Here is an 18,090-nt window from a genome sequence, read left to right as displayed (position 1 = left end):
AACAAAAGTTGGTTTATTTCCTACATTTAGAATTTCTAAATCAGTGCTGCTTAAATATTCCATTAAATTTAAGCCTCTCAGATTGATATCTGAGCTACCCCATACAAAATGATGGGCATTGGCATCACAGCCAATAACAAGAGGTATATTTTGTGATTCACAGAATGAAATGACATTTTTTAAATCATCCGTAGGGGATGATTGTTCATATGGTGAGTATGCTGAACAGTAGACGTATTTTCTATCAGGCAGCGAAACCTGAACGACGCAAATATCTCTTGCTGTTAGATTGGGTATAAGTGTTGCATCTAAAGAATTGTTTATCAATATACATGCACGAGGCATTATTCGGGCATTAGTCATTCCAATTACACTGAACACAGTAAAGTTTGGTTTGAGCAAATTCCCTAAGTAAAAAGTTCCATTTCGGAAATAGGGTTCTTGGACCAAGGCAATGGATGCAGTTCCATTAAGGATTAAACGACATAAGTTCAGTGTAGCGGTTCTTTTGTGCTGCAGATTTATCTGTGCAACCTTAATAGAAAGCATTTCTATCAAAGAATTCCACACATATTTCCATCACACACAAGAACCTCTGCACCTTCATATCGACGCATGAAGCGGGGTATCCCATACAGGATGAAAATTTTAAAATCGTGTGTATAATCTGAATCCCACGAGTTGCCAGGAAAAATACGGCCCTTTGCACCAGTGCCTGGCTATAGTGCAGACCTTAACAACGTTCTGCTTAAGATAGGATTATTATACACCCTCCTACCCCCACTTTGGGGCCCGCAGGCACAGAACCACCTTGAAGCGGGTGTTTACAAAATTTAGGAGAATACAACTCGTGCATGCGCATTAATAGCAATAAGCACAATTGGTGAATCCTCCCTGAAGAAACTTGGCTTGGAACCAAGCCAAGGTTCCCCCCTCCCAATGTGATAGTCGCATTTGAAGAATGACTAACGCATATGGGAAGTACTGGATAAGTCGCCTTTTACGACGTGGACCAGTATCCCAGTGGTAGTATTCTATAAGCCGCCACCACACAGCCAGAGTTCAAACACCATTGCGCCCCGCAGTGGTCCAAAAACCAGAAAAGCTGGCAGAAAGTCGATTTTTGAAGCGCTCATAATTATCTTTTCAAATATTTCATCGTGTTCCGGCATTTTCAAGCTAAATGAAACCATGAAAATGATAGTCTTTAGTTTTCCCGTTTCGGAGTTCTCAAAGAAATGCTAAGAAAAGATTGAATTTTTTTTGAAAAATTCGCAAAGATTTGCTTACATTGAAAAACGAATAGATATTCAAATCGCGAATATATATTGCTTTGCAATTATTTTTATATTTTTGTTAGGCATATTTTACACTTGATCTAATAAAAATTTGTGATTTGAATAAAGTTGAAATTTTGTTATATGGAATTTAGTTGCAAAAAACGATAAATATTTTAAATTTTATAACTTCAACTAGAGATTTAAAAAAAACTCCACATAACTCCACTCTAATTTTACGTTGGATAGATTCCCACATTTCTGGGCTACAAAATATGGCAAATTGGGATGCCTTTTTTGCCATTTTTGGAAAACGACGTCAAAGAGTTGAACCACTTTTTTCATCAAATTTGACTTCTAAGCCAATAACCTCCCGGATCACAAACTCAATTGATATTTAATTGGATCTCTAGGTTTTATGTTCGAGCTTGTTCATCAGTTCATCAGTGCTTTAACTAAGCAATGTATGCCAGAATTACAAAATCTTTTTTTCAATAGTTTTTTTTCAGTTTCATAATGCTAGAAATGAGATATTTTTTCTTCTTTTTTTTAAAGGTTTATTAATTGCTTATTGAATTTTTGATAAATTAAAATTATTTGAATTCTTTTACAGTACTGAATTATGCTGAAAAGGGTTAATGGTCCCCAGCCAGATCGCAATTTGGTAGACACATCGTTTTCATCCATTGGACGGTCAGTCTACTGTAGTTTCCTCAACAAACTTGACAGATTTCCATCGAGGCATTGGACAGCAACACCAATCGCACTTTCTTGTGGTCTTCTTTAATTGATATTTTTCGGTGATTTACGACGAAACTAAAACTGATATTTTTTTTACGTTTCGGCTCACTGAATTTCAGCCATCCTCAGACCGCGTGTTTGCTTTCAGCCTTCGCACACAGCGGAAAACGATACAAAATATGATGTTTAAGCGATGTTTACGCCAAAACGAAGCGTTTTAGGCCTACAGTGTTTTAGGGAAATTTTTCCTACCTTACAAGTACTTTAAAATGAGCTTTTTATAAAAGTAATTAATCACCTAGAAGTGAAATAGAAAATTTTTTTTTTGTAATTTTCATTTCATCATGTTTATCATTTTAATCATGTTTTCTGCAAGTTTTTAGTTTGTAAAAAGTGTAGTAATTTTGTTGAAGACGTCAACATGGTTGAAGCTAACCATAAAAATAGTAATTTTTCTATCTCACTACTTGGCGATTTTCTCAATTTTATCAAAAGCTCATTTTAAAGTACCTGTAATGTATGTAAAATGTCACGAAGACACTATAGGTCTAAAACGCTTCGTTTTTGAGGAAAACAATTGTGATCACCTTTTTGTATCGATTTCCCCTGTGCGCTTGAAATTACAAAAATGCTGCATGAAGGTGTAGTTTCTAAAACTATTTCGATCGAGTGACCGAGATCAGTTTTGAAAGCAATAATAAGGCAGGAACAAATATCAATTTTTTCCATTGCACCCCTCCCCCGCGTACAAAATTTCCAAAAAACCTCAAGGGGAGATTAAATAAAACTTAAGTAATTTATAGACATTTTGAAATATTTATCAAATTTCCGGAAGTTGAGGTTATTAAAACCTTTTGTATTCTTGGTTGTACTGAATTTTTTGATTACAACTCGAAGTGACAGAAGAAGGATTTGAAATTTGTTCCGGCCTAATTATTCCTTGAAAATTTAAATTCTCCATTTCAGCTTAGATCTGACCATGGGGAGGAGTTACTCGAATTCTGAAATTTGGCATGCGACCTTCTGGTAAGCTTATAAATAACTCTAAATTGAAGCGAGTTAAATTTTCCATGTTTAATTCTTCATATACTATGATTAGAACACTGTGGTTCGTTAAGGGGGGGGTAGGGTCTAACGGGTATAAAAAAAACACCATTTTCACGATTTTTTTCTAAAGCTGTCGTTCAAACAAATGTATTCAAATTTTTTGCATTACACAAAGCATTGTTAAAAGAACATTTAGTAATTTTTTCGTAGAAAAATATTGAAAAATGAGCCGGTGACGGAGCACTTTCGAGGATGCCTTTTAGAAAACACGATTTGCGGTGGACACTGTATCTCAGCACAGAATCATCTGAAGTCAAAAAATCAAAGCAAAATATTTTTAATAGATGTTTTTCTGGACCCCAACGTTTTTATTTAACTTAAAAATATTTTTATAAAATTTTTGTGACTGTTTGAAGTAAAAACTACGATTTTTCACTTAAAAATCCGCCATTTTTCACCTGTAAAATCTCCCCAAAGTAAAAAAATCAAAAAAGAAAAACGTTGGGGTCTGGTATTTTATATGTAGAATATATGTTCCAAATTTGAAAAGAATCGGATAAGTAGTTTTCAAATGACGATGTCCACGGACTTTAAAAATGTGCTTTCGAGAAAAACGCGTTTGAAGTTTCTGCTCTTGCTTTCTTGCAGTATTAGATAGGAGGAGATAAAGGCCTATAACTTCAACAGTTTTGCTTCAATTGACTTGAAAATTGGACACAACATTCTTGAAATGTTTTACAATAAGAAAATAAAAAAATAAAAAAATCGATTTTTTGAAAGTGTTAGACCCTACCCCCCCCTTAAAATATTCAAAAATGTAAAAATTACTATCATGGTAAAGAAACCGTAACTTCTTCAATTTTTAACCGATCTTGATAAATAACTACTCGAAATTTTTGTTTTCAATTGACATTTAAGGCAAATAGAAAATCAGATTTTTTAAATGTTACCATCAAGTCTTAAACTTCCACTGATACAAAATTTTCTCTAAAAACAATGCCTTTTTTCATAATTTTATCTATCTTAAAGTCACGAATAATAATTTTTGCGCATGATCAACAGTATTGTGATCATACGCAAAAATGAAGTTCAACTAATATACATAAAATGTATTCACCTTTAACATGCAAAATAGAGATTTCCAATTACTGTTATGCAGTCCGAGATATTTTAATCTAACTAAAAGTACTTTTTTTAATTTTTGAAATTTTCATAATTAGAGCATAAATTAAAAAACTGTTCTACTGAGAATTTTTTGAATTTCATTTTCAGACTCAGCACCCGATGACACATTTAAAATAAAGGTCGATCAATAAAGGTCACGATTTAAAAAAAAATTGTAAACTTTAGTGTTATTCTCACTTCCTTCTCGATGGACTGAATATTATGCGTACTGGAAGATTTCAAGAAATAGTTCTGGTCCTGAAAAGATTAAGTGCACTGAAAATTCGAGAATCATATATGAAAAACAAAGATAGATTGTTAATTATCATATCAGTAGTCCCAAAAACATGATATATCAATAACTTATATGCATATATACACGTCACTTGTTTACTGTTGCATTTGTCGCAGAATCATCCAGGTTGTTAACTTTTTTGTAGGCGTTAGTTAAGTTTTATTTTTTGTGTCAATCAACGTTTAATTTGTATCATTTTTTTTTTCGAAATTATCGACGTTTTTCGGTGAGTTTTAATAATAATAAAACAGATTTACTAGTTGTCCATACGTTTCGAGCTACTCTGGCATTCGCTCCTCCTCAGTGGACACTAAAATTATATTTTACTTTTAAACATTAAACTTTAAATCTAAATTTTTAATTTTAACTTACAATTGACTGGCCATCGTCTGAACTATTTTGATTTTGGACAGTTTGTTTTGTTTTGCGTTTACATTTGTTTGTCAGTGTCTGTGTCAATTTTGCGATTAAGGGGTCGTAAGCGGTCTTAAAGTTTAACGAGTCTCTCTGCCTATTAACGACATTATCGTTACCTCTCAATTTTATGTAAAATGTTTCGGCAGTTATTCTAGCATTGTATCCAGTAACTCTTTCCAATATTTTGGAAAAAAAACAAACTGTCCAAAATCAAAATAGTTCAGACGATGCACTATGGAGCAGTTCCATACAATGAGGCGGCAAAAAGTATGATTAGGTGTTGGACTATTTTGTTATTTTTGAAAATTTTGCATGAAAATTACTATTTTAACTAACTTAAAATCAATTCTAACAAAAATTTTGTAAGAATAACTTTTAAAGTACGATGCTTGGTGTTATTTTTGACCCTAATTTTTATTTCTTTTGAAAACCGGGTTTTCGACTAATTGATCATTAAATGATAAATAACATCAAGACATTTCATAAAACTCAAGAGAAAAATGTGAGAAATGATTGATCAATCATGAGAAACATTTTTTTGACAAACCAACATCAACTTTGATTAATTTATACTCATTATTTGGGTGAAAATTACCCATTTGCATGATATTTTCAGCTTTATTTGACTATAACTTTAAATGTTAATCTTAAGTTGTCCGCGTCATTTATTCAGTCTGTGAGCCTAAATCGGCTAAGACGGTGTATGTCTTTTTTTTTTTAACTCAAAAAACGGTGCTTTAAGGTGCCTGGAATCTCTTTCATTGTATTTTTAGGACTTTAAAATAGATCTTGATAGTAAAAAGAGTTTGGGGAAATGCGAGGTTTTTTTTTTGGCAAGGCTTTCAAGTTTTTCACTTTTGAAAAAAATAGTTATTTACTCATTTTTATCATAGATCAATTTAGTGTGTAAAAATTTTGAATGGTTCAAATGATAGCTTTTAATATAAGCTTTCATATGTTGTACTTTGAATTTAAGAAAAAAATGTTTTCAATAGAAATATATGTGATTTAAATCTTTTTCTTCATCATATAAATTTTTCAATTTTTCAAAGTCTGATGTCTGTGGTGCGTTCAGTATTCAAGATAATGAATTGAAAAACTGGGAATATCTTAGTTGAATATTAAGTTATTAACTATTAAAAATAAAAAAGCGATCCGATAAAGTTCAGTTTATGACTTTTTGCCGCCTCAAACCCCATAGTGCGATGGCCAGTCAATTGTAAGTTAAAATTAAAAATTTAGATTTAAAGTTTAATGTTTAAAAGTAAAATATAATTTTAGTGTCCACTGAGGAGGAGCGAATGACAGAGTAGCTCAAAACGTATGGACAACTGGTAAATCTGTTTTATTATTATTAAAACTCACCGAAAAACGTTGATAATTTCGAAAAACAAACAATCGCGGTGATAAATCCAAAACCTAATTTGTATCATGAAGTGATTTATTTTTGTTCTTGAATTACGACGGAAAAAAAGGAAAGTTTTATAATAAAGACTGGGTGTACGATTATAGATTTCTTATCGACGAGACTCAGAAAAATTCTAATTTTTCGACTTTAACAATATCAGTCATTTTGTGATTGAACATAAAAGTTTGTAATGATTACACAAGGGAACAGCAATATTGGTGCTGATTTAAGATTTAATAACTGATTTTGTATGATTTTGGCATCCTGAATTCAAAACATTTAACAGATGTTATCCATATTTGTGTGTGGAAATTTTTGAATTCATCAGCTTTAGGTAAAATCGATCCTTTATAACTGGTAAACCTAGATAAAAACCAAGTGCTGATTTTCAAAAATTCTGACATCATTAAAGAATGCCATTGAATATTGAATATCAAAAATTTAATTCATTTAACAACTGTGTTAAAGACTGCGAAATGATTTGACTTACGGTTTTAAAAATACCAAAGATTCAATTTAGTTTGATTTTTTTTTTGAAATTTCGTCATAATTCCCGTTTTTTGCAAGTTTGGAAAAAAATAACAAAATGAAAACTTCCATTACTTTTTTCTTTTCAGAATTAAAAAATACTCGTGGTCTTTGAAAAAGTTGATCATTGAGTCAGTATCTGTATTTTACAGTATTGTCAAAAAGGTACACAAATTGAATAACTTATTTTTAACTTATTTTTTAAAATTTATTTCGAAAATTAGAGCTGAACAAAATTTTTGAATATTTGGACTCAGCGCCCCCAAATAAGTCAAAATCAGTTCTAAAATTCCTTGCACCTCGGAAGAATCCGAATTTTGTTGTTTTGTGCTATGTTATTTTCAGAAATTTCATGGGCAAATCATGCCAAACATTGATGAAATTAAATTGACTAAATTGAGTAATTTTACTTCTAAATAAGCAATCCACATTACCAAAGTGAAACGATTTTCATGATTCAAATCAAGAATCACAAATGTAAACTGTAACATTGGCAATGTAGTAAGGTTTATTGAGCTTTGATTTTGAAACTGATTGAACAAAATATGAGTATTTTTACTAATACATTTTTGGTAAAATTAAAATTTTAATAGCTGTGTCATTTCTATTAGGGGGAAGTCGTTCATGGCCGGACATCGCCTATGGCCGGACAACATAGATTTTTCGAAAACACAATATCCTAATGATGTTTTAACGCCATGAATATAAAGTAAATTGTAGCCTGATAAAGTGTTAGAAATATGGTAATCCAATCTGAAAAGGTAAACCAATGATAGGCATCTAAAGCTTTTGCCTAGAAGTAGGATCGCCTAAACTTTGCATTTGTATTGTGGTAAGTTTTTTCGGCTTGTTAAATTTGAACTGCACATGAACGACATAGTTGATTGGTTATCTTTCGACTACAGTAGATATAAGATAATAAAACGGAAGTTCAAACGAAATATTAGGAAAATTAAAAAAAAAAATGCGATTTGTCTATGACCGGACATCAAATTGTTGTCTATGACCGGACAAGAAAATATTAAAAATTATAGATGATTTCAACTTACATCTTTCATTTTTTCATCTCTAGAGCACCCTCAAATGGTTAGCAGAAGATAAGGATTCAATGACGAAACTTGGTCCTCTGAGAAACTTAAGATTTTGATGTCCGGTCATAGACAATTTTTCTCTAGTTTTTTTTCGAAACAAATGTTTTATTCTGGTTTGTCAAAAAAACTTTATGACTGGCTTCATAGAACGTTCAGTATTGGAAAACACATACTCACAAGGCCTGTGCAAGTGATTTCAGTAATTTTGCTACGTTTTTGTGCCGTTGGTGACAACTTTGGTGAAGTAATTCGTAGTGTCCGGCCATAGACAACACTTTTGGAAATGAGTGAAAACTAACATGAAATGATTTCTCTTACCACATGAATATGTTGTAAATAATTTTTTATCTAATATAGTTAAGTGATCATAATATTCGATACTCTTCAAATCAGTAGAGGAACCAATATTTATAAAAATCTATTTTTGAAGTTATTGCTTAAAAACCTTAAGTGTCCGTTAGTAGACGACTTCCCCCTATAGTTCCAAAGAATGATGAAAAATTTACCGGAAATACCGTCCCAAAAAGCCGGTATTCCCGGTATTGGAAAATGGACGGTTTTACCGGTTTCGGTAAAACCGGTTAGACCACCCTAGTTAAGATGCACAAAATAATGATATTTGCTGCCAATTTAGTTGAAAAATTGAGCAGGTTATTATACACATTCCCAACACTCGTGGAATCATCATCGAAATGGCGAAATTCTTGCGACATTTTTTTTTAGCCGCAGTTCTACATGAAATCTTTTCTGCGGTATCTATAGGTAGGTATGTGTTATCTTTCCATTAGAAGCGGCAATTTCTGCGAACGATGGATGCCTTTGATTCGGGACAGAAAAATGCTTCATGAACCGAAATGAAAAACTTTTGTCCAGTGAGCCTGGGTAATGGGAATTCATTCCACGAAATTGTTAATGAGTTTAAAACATTTGTAGAATGACATTCGCATCAGCCGATTACTTCGGAAGTGATGGAAGCCAAATAGGTCTGAGTTTGGTCTGCGATGAAAAGTTTAATTAGTTTGTTTTTCACTTACAATGAAACCAATTTTAAAAATAAATAAAAACAAAAAATCAACTTTAATTCAATGTCAAAAGTAAAAGATGCAAGCACTGTGAAAATAAATTTCGATTCATGCTCTCACTCTCAGAGGAAAATAAGGATAGAAAACTAATTTAATTAAAAATTAAAAATTGTTGAAACCAACCTTTCAAAAAATATTTTAAAACGGTAGGTTATTCTAATGCCAGAATGTGTTTGAAGCAACAACCCAAATTAAAACTGGACCTCTGACAATCCCAGACCAATTAAAACGTTATCTGTGTAATTATGAATGAATGCAAAAGTAGCAAATCCCAGACCACTCAGCTCAAACGACAACTGAACTGATTGAATTGGAACCCTCCTTGTCTGTCTAGAATGTACAAATGCTGATCCTTACCTGTAGGAACGCTTGCGGTCGATAGGCTCCCCCGTGGCTTCCGTAGCCCATGTTGGCCAGCATTTCCGGCGAAAATCTGTTGAATAGGCCGCCCCACGCGTTGGCGCTGCCACTGAAGATTAGCACAGCCCCGATGGCCGCCCACAGTGCCGGTGCTCTCATGGCGATGCTGATGATGACTGTTACGGTTGCTCGCCGAATTAGGCTGCTATCGATTGATTAGTTTTGTGGGAGGACAGCTGAATGGCTTCTCTCCCGGGGACGACTACTGGTGCCTGGAACGAAACAGGAGATGACAAATTCGTACCCTTGAGTGGCAATTCAAAAGTCGGAACGATTTTGTGATACAGAGATGGTAATCAAACGATAACGAGTCGAGTCGGGGCGTTTGATTGAGGTCGATTTTCGGTATCAATGGGAGGTTTTGAGTAGGAGGATACTATTGTAGTAAGGTAAGGATGTTATCTCACGTAAGGTGACGAAACGGAAAATCCGACAAATACTCTTCGATTCTAATCTAGTTTTGCTTATGGTTTATGATTTAAAATGGACGATTTCGGATAACTGACAATTTAAAAGAGATTCTAACGAAAGAGCGAATATAATACTCGCTTCAAGTTTCTATGTATCAAATTCGTATATAATTTTTTTTCGCAGATCTTTTCTGGAATCCTGTTTTTCTCATGTTGAGCTCTGTAAAAAAATCAATTTCCAAACAAACCAGTAATAAAGTTTTTTTTTCAATTTCTATTTTTTTTGTGTAATTTTTTGGTTTTGTGAAAAAAAAAATCCTAAAAAAGAGTGATTAAAATATTTTCTATACAAACAACCCTCAAAAAAGAATGAAATCCTCTGTTGGACGGTAATAAACCTTATTTTCAAACCGGTCCCCTTTTTTATCGCGTCAATCGATTTTGGTGAAACTCATCTAGGTACTAGAACAAACCTTTTGGCCAAACTTTAAGTATTTCCAATAAAAATTGTCAGAAATACAAAGAATTTTGTGAAGCAATCTCTAAATTTTCCTTTTTTACGAGAAAAGTTTTGTCTGTTTTCCAGTCATAATACAGTCTTCAAATTCTGTGGGCGTTGGTTGAATAGTTGAACTAGATTTCGTGAAAGTTTCATTGAAAAATATCAACTTGGACAGAAATGGCAGCTTGTTAAATTTGGATGCGAATGTGCTGCTTCACGCGATTTCATCCTTTTTTGAACAAAACTTTATATACATAAAAAAAATTATTAAATCTCTGAAGCCACTATTTGTGATACATTAATGATTCATTCGTCATTCCATTCCAAAAAAAAAAGACATACACCGTCTTAGCCGATTCAGGCTTACAGACAGACATGGACAACTTAAGATTAACATTTAAAACCCAATACCAAGATGAAAATCGAACCCATGCCTATTGGTTCAGATGTTTGAATATATTTTTAATTATTGCTTATTCGTCTGTTGAGGAGATATCGTTTTTTCGTCTATTTTAGAAGAAAAGTTCAACAACCAGTGCACAATAGTGGAAAAAGCGAAGGAACTGCGAAGAAAATCAATATCTTCCGTCCTACAATTCCCCTACAATTTAACAAGAAGCATGTTTGGACTTGAAAATTTTGAATCAAATGGGACCTTTCTTGTGTGATTTTTATTGGAGTCAAATGAAAGCTGTTTGAACCACAGCACGCAAAGGAAAATTGAGTTATGGCCGTTTTATCCACAATTTCCCAACATTTGTAATATAGTTCAGAAAAAGCATGTTCGGACGAGAAAATTTTGAACCAAATGAGACCTATATCATGTGATTTTTTTTCCAAGAAGTCGAAGGAAGGCTGTTTAAGCGACCGTACGCATCGTAAAATGGAGTTATGGCTGTTTTAAACCTCAATTTCCCTACATTTTTAATATAGTTCATAACCAAGTTTTGAACCAATTGAGACTTATTTTGTGAGGAATCGAATGAAGGGTTTTTGAGCCACCGCACGCATTGGGAAATGGAGCTATGGGTGTTTTACTGACTATTTTCCTACATTTTCAATTGATTAAAAAACAAGTTCTGATTTGATTATTTTGAACCAAATGAGACTTATCTTGTGTTCCGAGGAATTCAACGCAGGCTATTTTAGTCACCGCAAGCATCGGAAAATGGAGTTATAGCCGTTTTAACCCTACATTGCTTCACATTTTTCAAATATTTAGGACATAGCTCCGTTTTACGAAGCGTACGGTGGCTGAAATAGCCTGCGTTCGATTTTTTGGAAAAACACACAAGACAAGTCTCATTTGGTTCAAAATTTCCCTGTTCGAACTAGCTTTTTCTGAACTGCAAAGACAAACACCGTCTTAGCCGATTTAGGCTTTACAGACTGAATAAATGACGAGGACAACTTAAGATTAACATTTAACACCCAGTACCGAGATGGGAATCGAACCCATGCCATCAGTGGACCAGTGATTACCGTCTTACCACGCTATCCACTCGACCACCGAGACGTTAATCAATTGAAAAATGTAGGGAACTTTGAGGGCAAAATAGCCATAACTCCAGTTTTCTCAAATAGCCTTCGTTTGATTCCTCAAAAAAACTACAAAAGATAAACGTTATTTGATTCAAAATTTTCAAGTTCGAACCTGCTTTTTTCTCAATTAATTGACAAATATAAGGGAATTGAGTGTAAAAACAGCCATAACTCTATTTTACGATGAGGTGGCTTAAACAGTCTTCATTTGATCCCTTGGAACAAAAAAAACACATAAGAAAAGTCTTATTTGGTTCAAAACTTTCCAGTACGGACAAACTTCTTCTGAACTATATTAAAAATATTGGAGAATTGAGGGTAAAACGGCCATTATTCTGTTTTACAAAGCGTGCGGTGTCTCAAACAGCCTTCATTTGACTGCTTGGAAAAATCACACAAGATAGGTCATATATCATTTAAAAACTTTAAGTCCGAACAGTCTAATGTCTCAATTTATTAATTTCAAAATGTAGAGGAATTGAGGGTAATCGGTCACAACTCCATTTGTAGATGCGTGTGGTGGCTAAAACAGCCTTTTTTTTATTTCTAGGAACAAATCATACAAGATATGTCTATTTTGGTTTAAAATTTTGTTTTCCAATCCGGTTTTTTCATTGTTTAAAAAATATAGGGGAATAAGGGGTTAAAAAGGCCCTATATCTCCATTCGTACGTATGTGCGGCATCTGAAACTATGCCCAATCGATTCTCCGAAATTTGGTTCATTGAGGAGGGAAGATATTGAATTTCTTCGCTGTTGATACACTTTTTTCCTTATTGTGCTGTGGCTCCAGAGAGCTCGACGATTGGTTTAAATTGAAAAGACAAAACAAATGCATGTGTAGAAATCATTCCATCATCGCAAAAGTTTCACAATTCTTCGAACATCAGTCACGACTTTCGTATGGGCGTGCTTTTTCGTTGTGTATTTTCTTTTAAACTTTTTTTTCTCTGAAACCACTGATTAGATATCGTGGCATCTAATGAAAAGATTTTCAAACAAAAAATTAAAATCAAACTTTCTATTGGAAAGGTTCTTAAAACCGTTGCCTGGACGTCGGAGGGGGAGGGGGGGGAGGGCTGGGAGTTAAACCTGCCCTATGAGAGTCCATCAAAAACACGCGAGGTATTCTACTCTACACTCAAATTTTTAATTCTTAATCAAATTTTAATGATGGAGTAAGGTTATCCAATGGTAACCCAGAACTGATATCAAAACCTCGAAAACTAATGCTATGTTCCTAAATCAGCTACAGTTTTTCAAAAAAAATTCTCTTATAAATAGAAATTCATTTCTGAATACTATATTTTAAATAAGGTTTAACTCATTTCAGAGATTCTGGTTCCTTATAATCAAACTCGAAACTGTATTTTTGTTTTCATATTTCAGATTAGGATTCTTCATTTTCGATTCGAACCATCATCAAACATGGAAATGAAAATCTGTGTCTGAAAACGTCGTTTGAATGTGGTTTTACATTTCCTTCAAAATTTGACTTCAATGGCTTCTAAAAAACTCACGTTCACAGATAATCATACCCTTTAAGCATCAAAAGTTTGAAGCTTAGTGGGACATCAAACTGACGTAGTTAGAAAAATTATTGGTTTTATCAGTTATTTTTAATTATTTAAAAACATGTGATTTTCACTATTTAGAAAAATGGGTGACTTAGTATATTGCATACATTCAGGGGAAAAATATACTATAAAAAATTCAACTAGCTGAAATCATCAAAATAAATATTTGGATGAATGAAAATTCTATGTTAACAACTGCGTGATGCAAAACAATCATTTTCAAACATATATGCATATTTTTAAAAAATAAAACGAACACAAGCACATACAGGACCTCAATGAATTATGATGTTTCCTCAAAGAGATTCCTTTTTCTTAACTCTAAGCGTACATCTTTGGCTAGCTTCTTCCAAATGCTAAAACCACCAACCCACCGAAAGTGTACTCTGTATGCCGTGACCGGGATTCGATCTCATACCCCCTGGCTTAGAGGACTTGAAGGCTATCCTCTTCTCCACAGGCGGCGGCAATTGAAACGAAATTTGAAAGGTGTCTCTTTGATTTGCATTTTTTTGCATCTTTCCTCAGCCAGGTGCAATTACAAAAATATTTATTTGAAAAAAAATTTGGTGACTGTTTGAAAAATTTTTGTACACCAACAGTGTTGGAATAGGACAGATAAATAAACCAGTAAAAAGTTTGTAGGTGATATGATCTAGCCAATTCGTCATACTGGATAAGGTTTTTGACGGCATCAGAAAATGTTAAAATTTGTACATTTATTGATGGACTTTTTAAGTTTTAAATGAAAAAATATAAAACTTTAAAATACTAGCTGAAAATATAGCAAATTATGACATCATTATTTTGTATTCATTAAAAGATAACTGGATAACGTTAAAAATAAATTAAAAATGATATCATTGCTGTGGTATACGAATATTGCCTCTAATCCCGCTGTTGCATGATGCCCCGTTTGACGGTTATTTTAATGATGAATAATCATTGAAACCCAAAACATCCGAATTATAATTATGTATTCAAGAATGAGGGCTGCGGAACTGATTTAAATTCTTGGCTCATATTTTAAATTCAGAAACCGTTGCTTTGTACATTCCAGAAAACGTACTGAAATAACGAAACAGATTGAAAATTCAAATTGTTCAAAACTCAGATTCAGATTCAGGGTTTAAACGAGTTCCATATTCAACATAAAAATATCAAGATAACTATTTAGGTGAGTAATTTGAATTGGAAGAGATCGCAGGCTTTGAATTCTGATTGTTAGTTCGAATAAAACATTAAAAAAAAATGTCGGTTCGTTTGCACAATTCAGCTGAAAATGCCAAAAATAAGGTAGAGTGCATTTAGCAAGTTGAGCCTAATGAAAAAATTATTTATAAAAACCTCCACACGATTTCGTAAGGAAATTGTAAGGAATCCCATATGCTTTGACGTATCGCCTAACATTTTTAATATTGCAGTTTTTTTTCAAGAATCTAATTTCAAACTTTAATTTTTAACTGAGATCTAGTTTGCATACATCTGATTTGAACCGCAAAATTTAAAAAATTGGATTAATTAAATTTTTTTTTCGAAGTTGAAGGCTTTCTTTAAAAAACTAATCGTTAGTTCAAATCAAATAAGCAAGATTAAGCTGGCCAGATAACCCGGTTCTACTTGAACTTGTCCGAATATTCAATAAAAAAATTGGAAAAGGTCCGGGTCGGCTCGGTTGCTCAAATTTGTTTGAGAAATATCCTGATTTCGTCTGAATTCATTCACTTTTTTTTGGAAAATAAAACAAAAAATTCAAATCTCATCATTATTATAATTTGAAATATTGTACCCCAAAAATAGAATTTTCAAGCTAGATTTATTAAAATAAACATAAACGATTTAAACGAAATGCGATTCAAAATCTGGCTATGTTTTAAGATGGAAAAATAATGATTGAAAAGTTTGTTTCTTGATTTTCTTAAATAGAATGTGGAATTTTTTTCAATTTTTTTTCCAGAATTGTCCTAGTTTTGGTTTAAAAATTTGGAAAAAGAATGTCCTTGTTTTGCCAGGTTTTAAATAAAATATCTCAGATTTTATCTACCCTGAACTGTTTATTTGAAAAAAAAAAAAATCATAATGAGATAGTCGAATAGTATTTAGAAATGATTTTTTAATTTTTTAATTCATGAATGAATTGTGCGAGGAAAAATGTTATAGAAAAAATTAGGTCACCAAAGCCCCCTACCCACCCTCTTATGAGTCAGTTCTTCCTACGGTCCTTAGCTTCTTTGTCAAACTTCAAACTGCGAGAGAGTTGGCAAGTCAGTTATCTTCTGAGCCAAGTTCGAGCCCAAGAGAAAACATCGAACACAGATGTACCGGATAAGTTTTTCAAAAGCTGTCCGCCAACTGCATCGTTAATATAATGTCGCGAATGCCAGAAAGATGGTAAAACGACTAAAATCGAAACAAAGAAGAACGAAACCACGCAATCGTTAAAACTCTGATCGAAAACACTCTCTGGAGCCACCAAATATTGAACAGTTTAAACAACACAGAAAACGATTGCAAATGAGTATTTTTCGCAAATAAAACTACGTTCAGTCTTTCTCTATTCACCGGAAGCTGTTTATAAATGATAGCCGACGACGATGAGTGATGGAGCAGTTAAACACGGAACGTTTTATTCTTGGAAAAAACACAAGCGACAATAACAACCTGTTAGAAAAACATCCGGCTCAACGTCTCGAAGGAAGTCAAACTTTATATGTTCCTTCAAGTGTTTATGTGTCTGTTCATGTAAGGGACCGAAACAAAACCAGAACATCTTCCGTGTCATGCATTGGTAATTTATGCAGTCAACATCAGCCAAACAGCTGCTAAAACTGGGATTTTTATGGTCGACAAATGTGTCAGCAGATTAGAAACATTGGTTTCGAATGATGTTATTGCGTGCGAAAAGGAGTGATGTTCTTTTTTTCCGTGAAGAACACTTTTTCAATATTGAGAGTGAATTGGCATAAATTATTCGTACGGTTTAGGGTAAATGAGTTTTACCTTGCTAAGCTGTGTCAATTTTTGGTTGATTTAATATTACCTTCATTAGCAATCCCAATGGATTCAGCTGAATCACCTTAAACCTAAGTCAAAGAACGTGGGCTCCTTCCATTAATTGCACCGGCTAAAGCTACAAATACGTCATACTGGGAGAAGGATACCGAATTCATCCCAGATGGCATCACGAACTCGGTTGTGTACCGGTGAAAAGAAAAACATCTCTCAAAACATTTTAGTTTTCCACCCACACATCCACACCAGTAAGCTCAACGTGGAACTTGAAATTTCTTAGCACCTGTAAAATAACACTTCGAAATAGATACCCACATACCAGCAAGGGGTCGTCGTCAGCTGACTTTGGTGGGTGAATGGGCTTTATGGGAACAGGCCGTCTTGCCTCACTCTACTAACTTCTTGTGAGGGTTGAGGGAAAAACGTGAAACTTCTTCCGCCTACGACGCCGGCTTCCGGAATAGTTCCTGTGGCGCCCTAAAAATGTGGGTGAGATGGCGCTAGCAAGTGGTTCGGGGCGATTTTTTAATCAAATTTTTTCATGTTTTAATATAACAGCAGCTCATTAAGGTCAATCTTAAAAAGTTTTTGTGGGAACACAAACATTACTGTGATTATTTTTTTCAAATTTCACGTTGAGACATGTTCACTAGGCAGATAGGTTGTAAATGTGATCTTAAATTTGACAAATCAAATTAATTTCTGAGAAATTTCTGGTATCCTTTTTCGGAAATTTCAAAAAAAGTTTTCTGAGTGTAAAATCCAAACAGGCAAAAACGAGCCATGGAAGCGACCGAGATTTATTGCTATGCAAATCGTGCACTGCATTTGGTCCTAGATTTATTGCGTGTTCCCACCGGTTGGTCTTTAGCTTTCTTTCCATGGAAAACGAGCAGCTCTACTTCAGGGCTAGAGACCCAGAGTAGGGCAGTAGAACTAGCCAGGGGAATTTCCTGCGCCGGATGGGGATGTAAAGGTGAATTTATCGTACACGCTAACTAACAGGTCACCTGCAGCTCCTTCGACGAAAGAAGCAAGACTTAACTCGAAGAACGAATGGAGAATAAAAACGAAAACTATCACAAGGTTCGAAACAAGAGTGACCATCAACCAATGTGCACTTGGAGATTTTTTTTCTTCCAAGTGCCATTTGAATCGTTCGTTCGTTCATTCGTTGTCTGGGTCAATAATTTTGCGCGTTCAGACAGTTTTTGCTGCCCTTTGCTTTGGTGGTGTTCTGTTGCAGGTAATTTATCGAGCACTTGAAGGCAGCAGAGCGGAGCTTTGAAGGGTTTTTATCCATTTCCAAGAATGGTTGCCTGCCTGGTAGAACATTCAAGTTCATCGATTTTATAGGTTAGCTGCAGTGAGCAAACTACTTATCAATTATTTTTGTCTTTCTAAGGGTGGAAAAAAAAACAATTCAATAGAACTCTTGAAACAATTTTATTTTTTTTCTCTAAAAAATGTGATTTTAATGCTGTATTCACTAATAGAGCTTACATTTTTTATACTTATTCATGGAGAACTATGACTCGAGAATTTCGTGTATACATTTGAAGGTAAAACCTTGATAA

The 18,090-nt window shown here is 33.8% G+C and overlaps 1 protein-coding gene across 2 annotated transcripts in view; it reads right to left on the bottom strand.

Annotated features, from left to right (window-relative positions):
• LOC129746956 (prohormone-3-like) overlaps nucleotides 1-18,090 on the bottom strand; it is a 169,585-nt gene that overhangs the window by 85,016 nt on the left and 66,479 nt on the right. For both annotated transcript variants that reach the window (XM_055740929.1, XM_055740930.1), the window contains exon 2: nucleotides 9,408-9,682. In XM_055740929.1, the coding sequence (XP_055596904.1) occupies nucleotides 9,408-9,569 (162 nt within the window). In that variant the 5' untranslated portion in view covers nucleotides 9,570-9,682. The remainder of the gene's footprint in view (nucleotides 1-9,407; nucleotides 9,683-18,090) is intronic.

The sequence above is a fragment of the Uranotaenia lowii genome, chromosome 2 (assembly GCF_029784155.1).
Source record: "Uranotaenia lowii strain MFRU-FL chromosome 2, ASM2978415v1, whole genome shotgun sequence".
Classification (NCBI taxonomy): domain Eukaryota; kingdom Metazoa; phylum Arthropoda; class Insecta; order Diptera; family Culicidae; genus Uranotaenia; species Uranotaenia lowii.
This window is presented reverse-complemented; position numbering and strand designations above follow the sequence as displayed.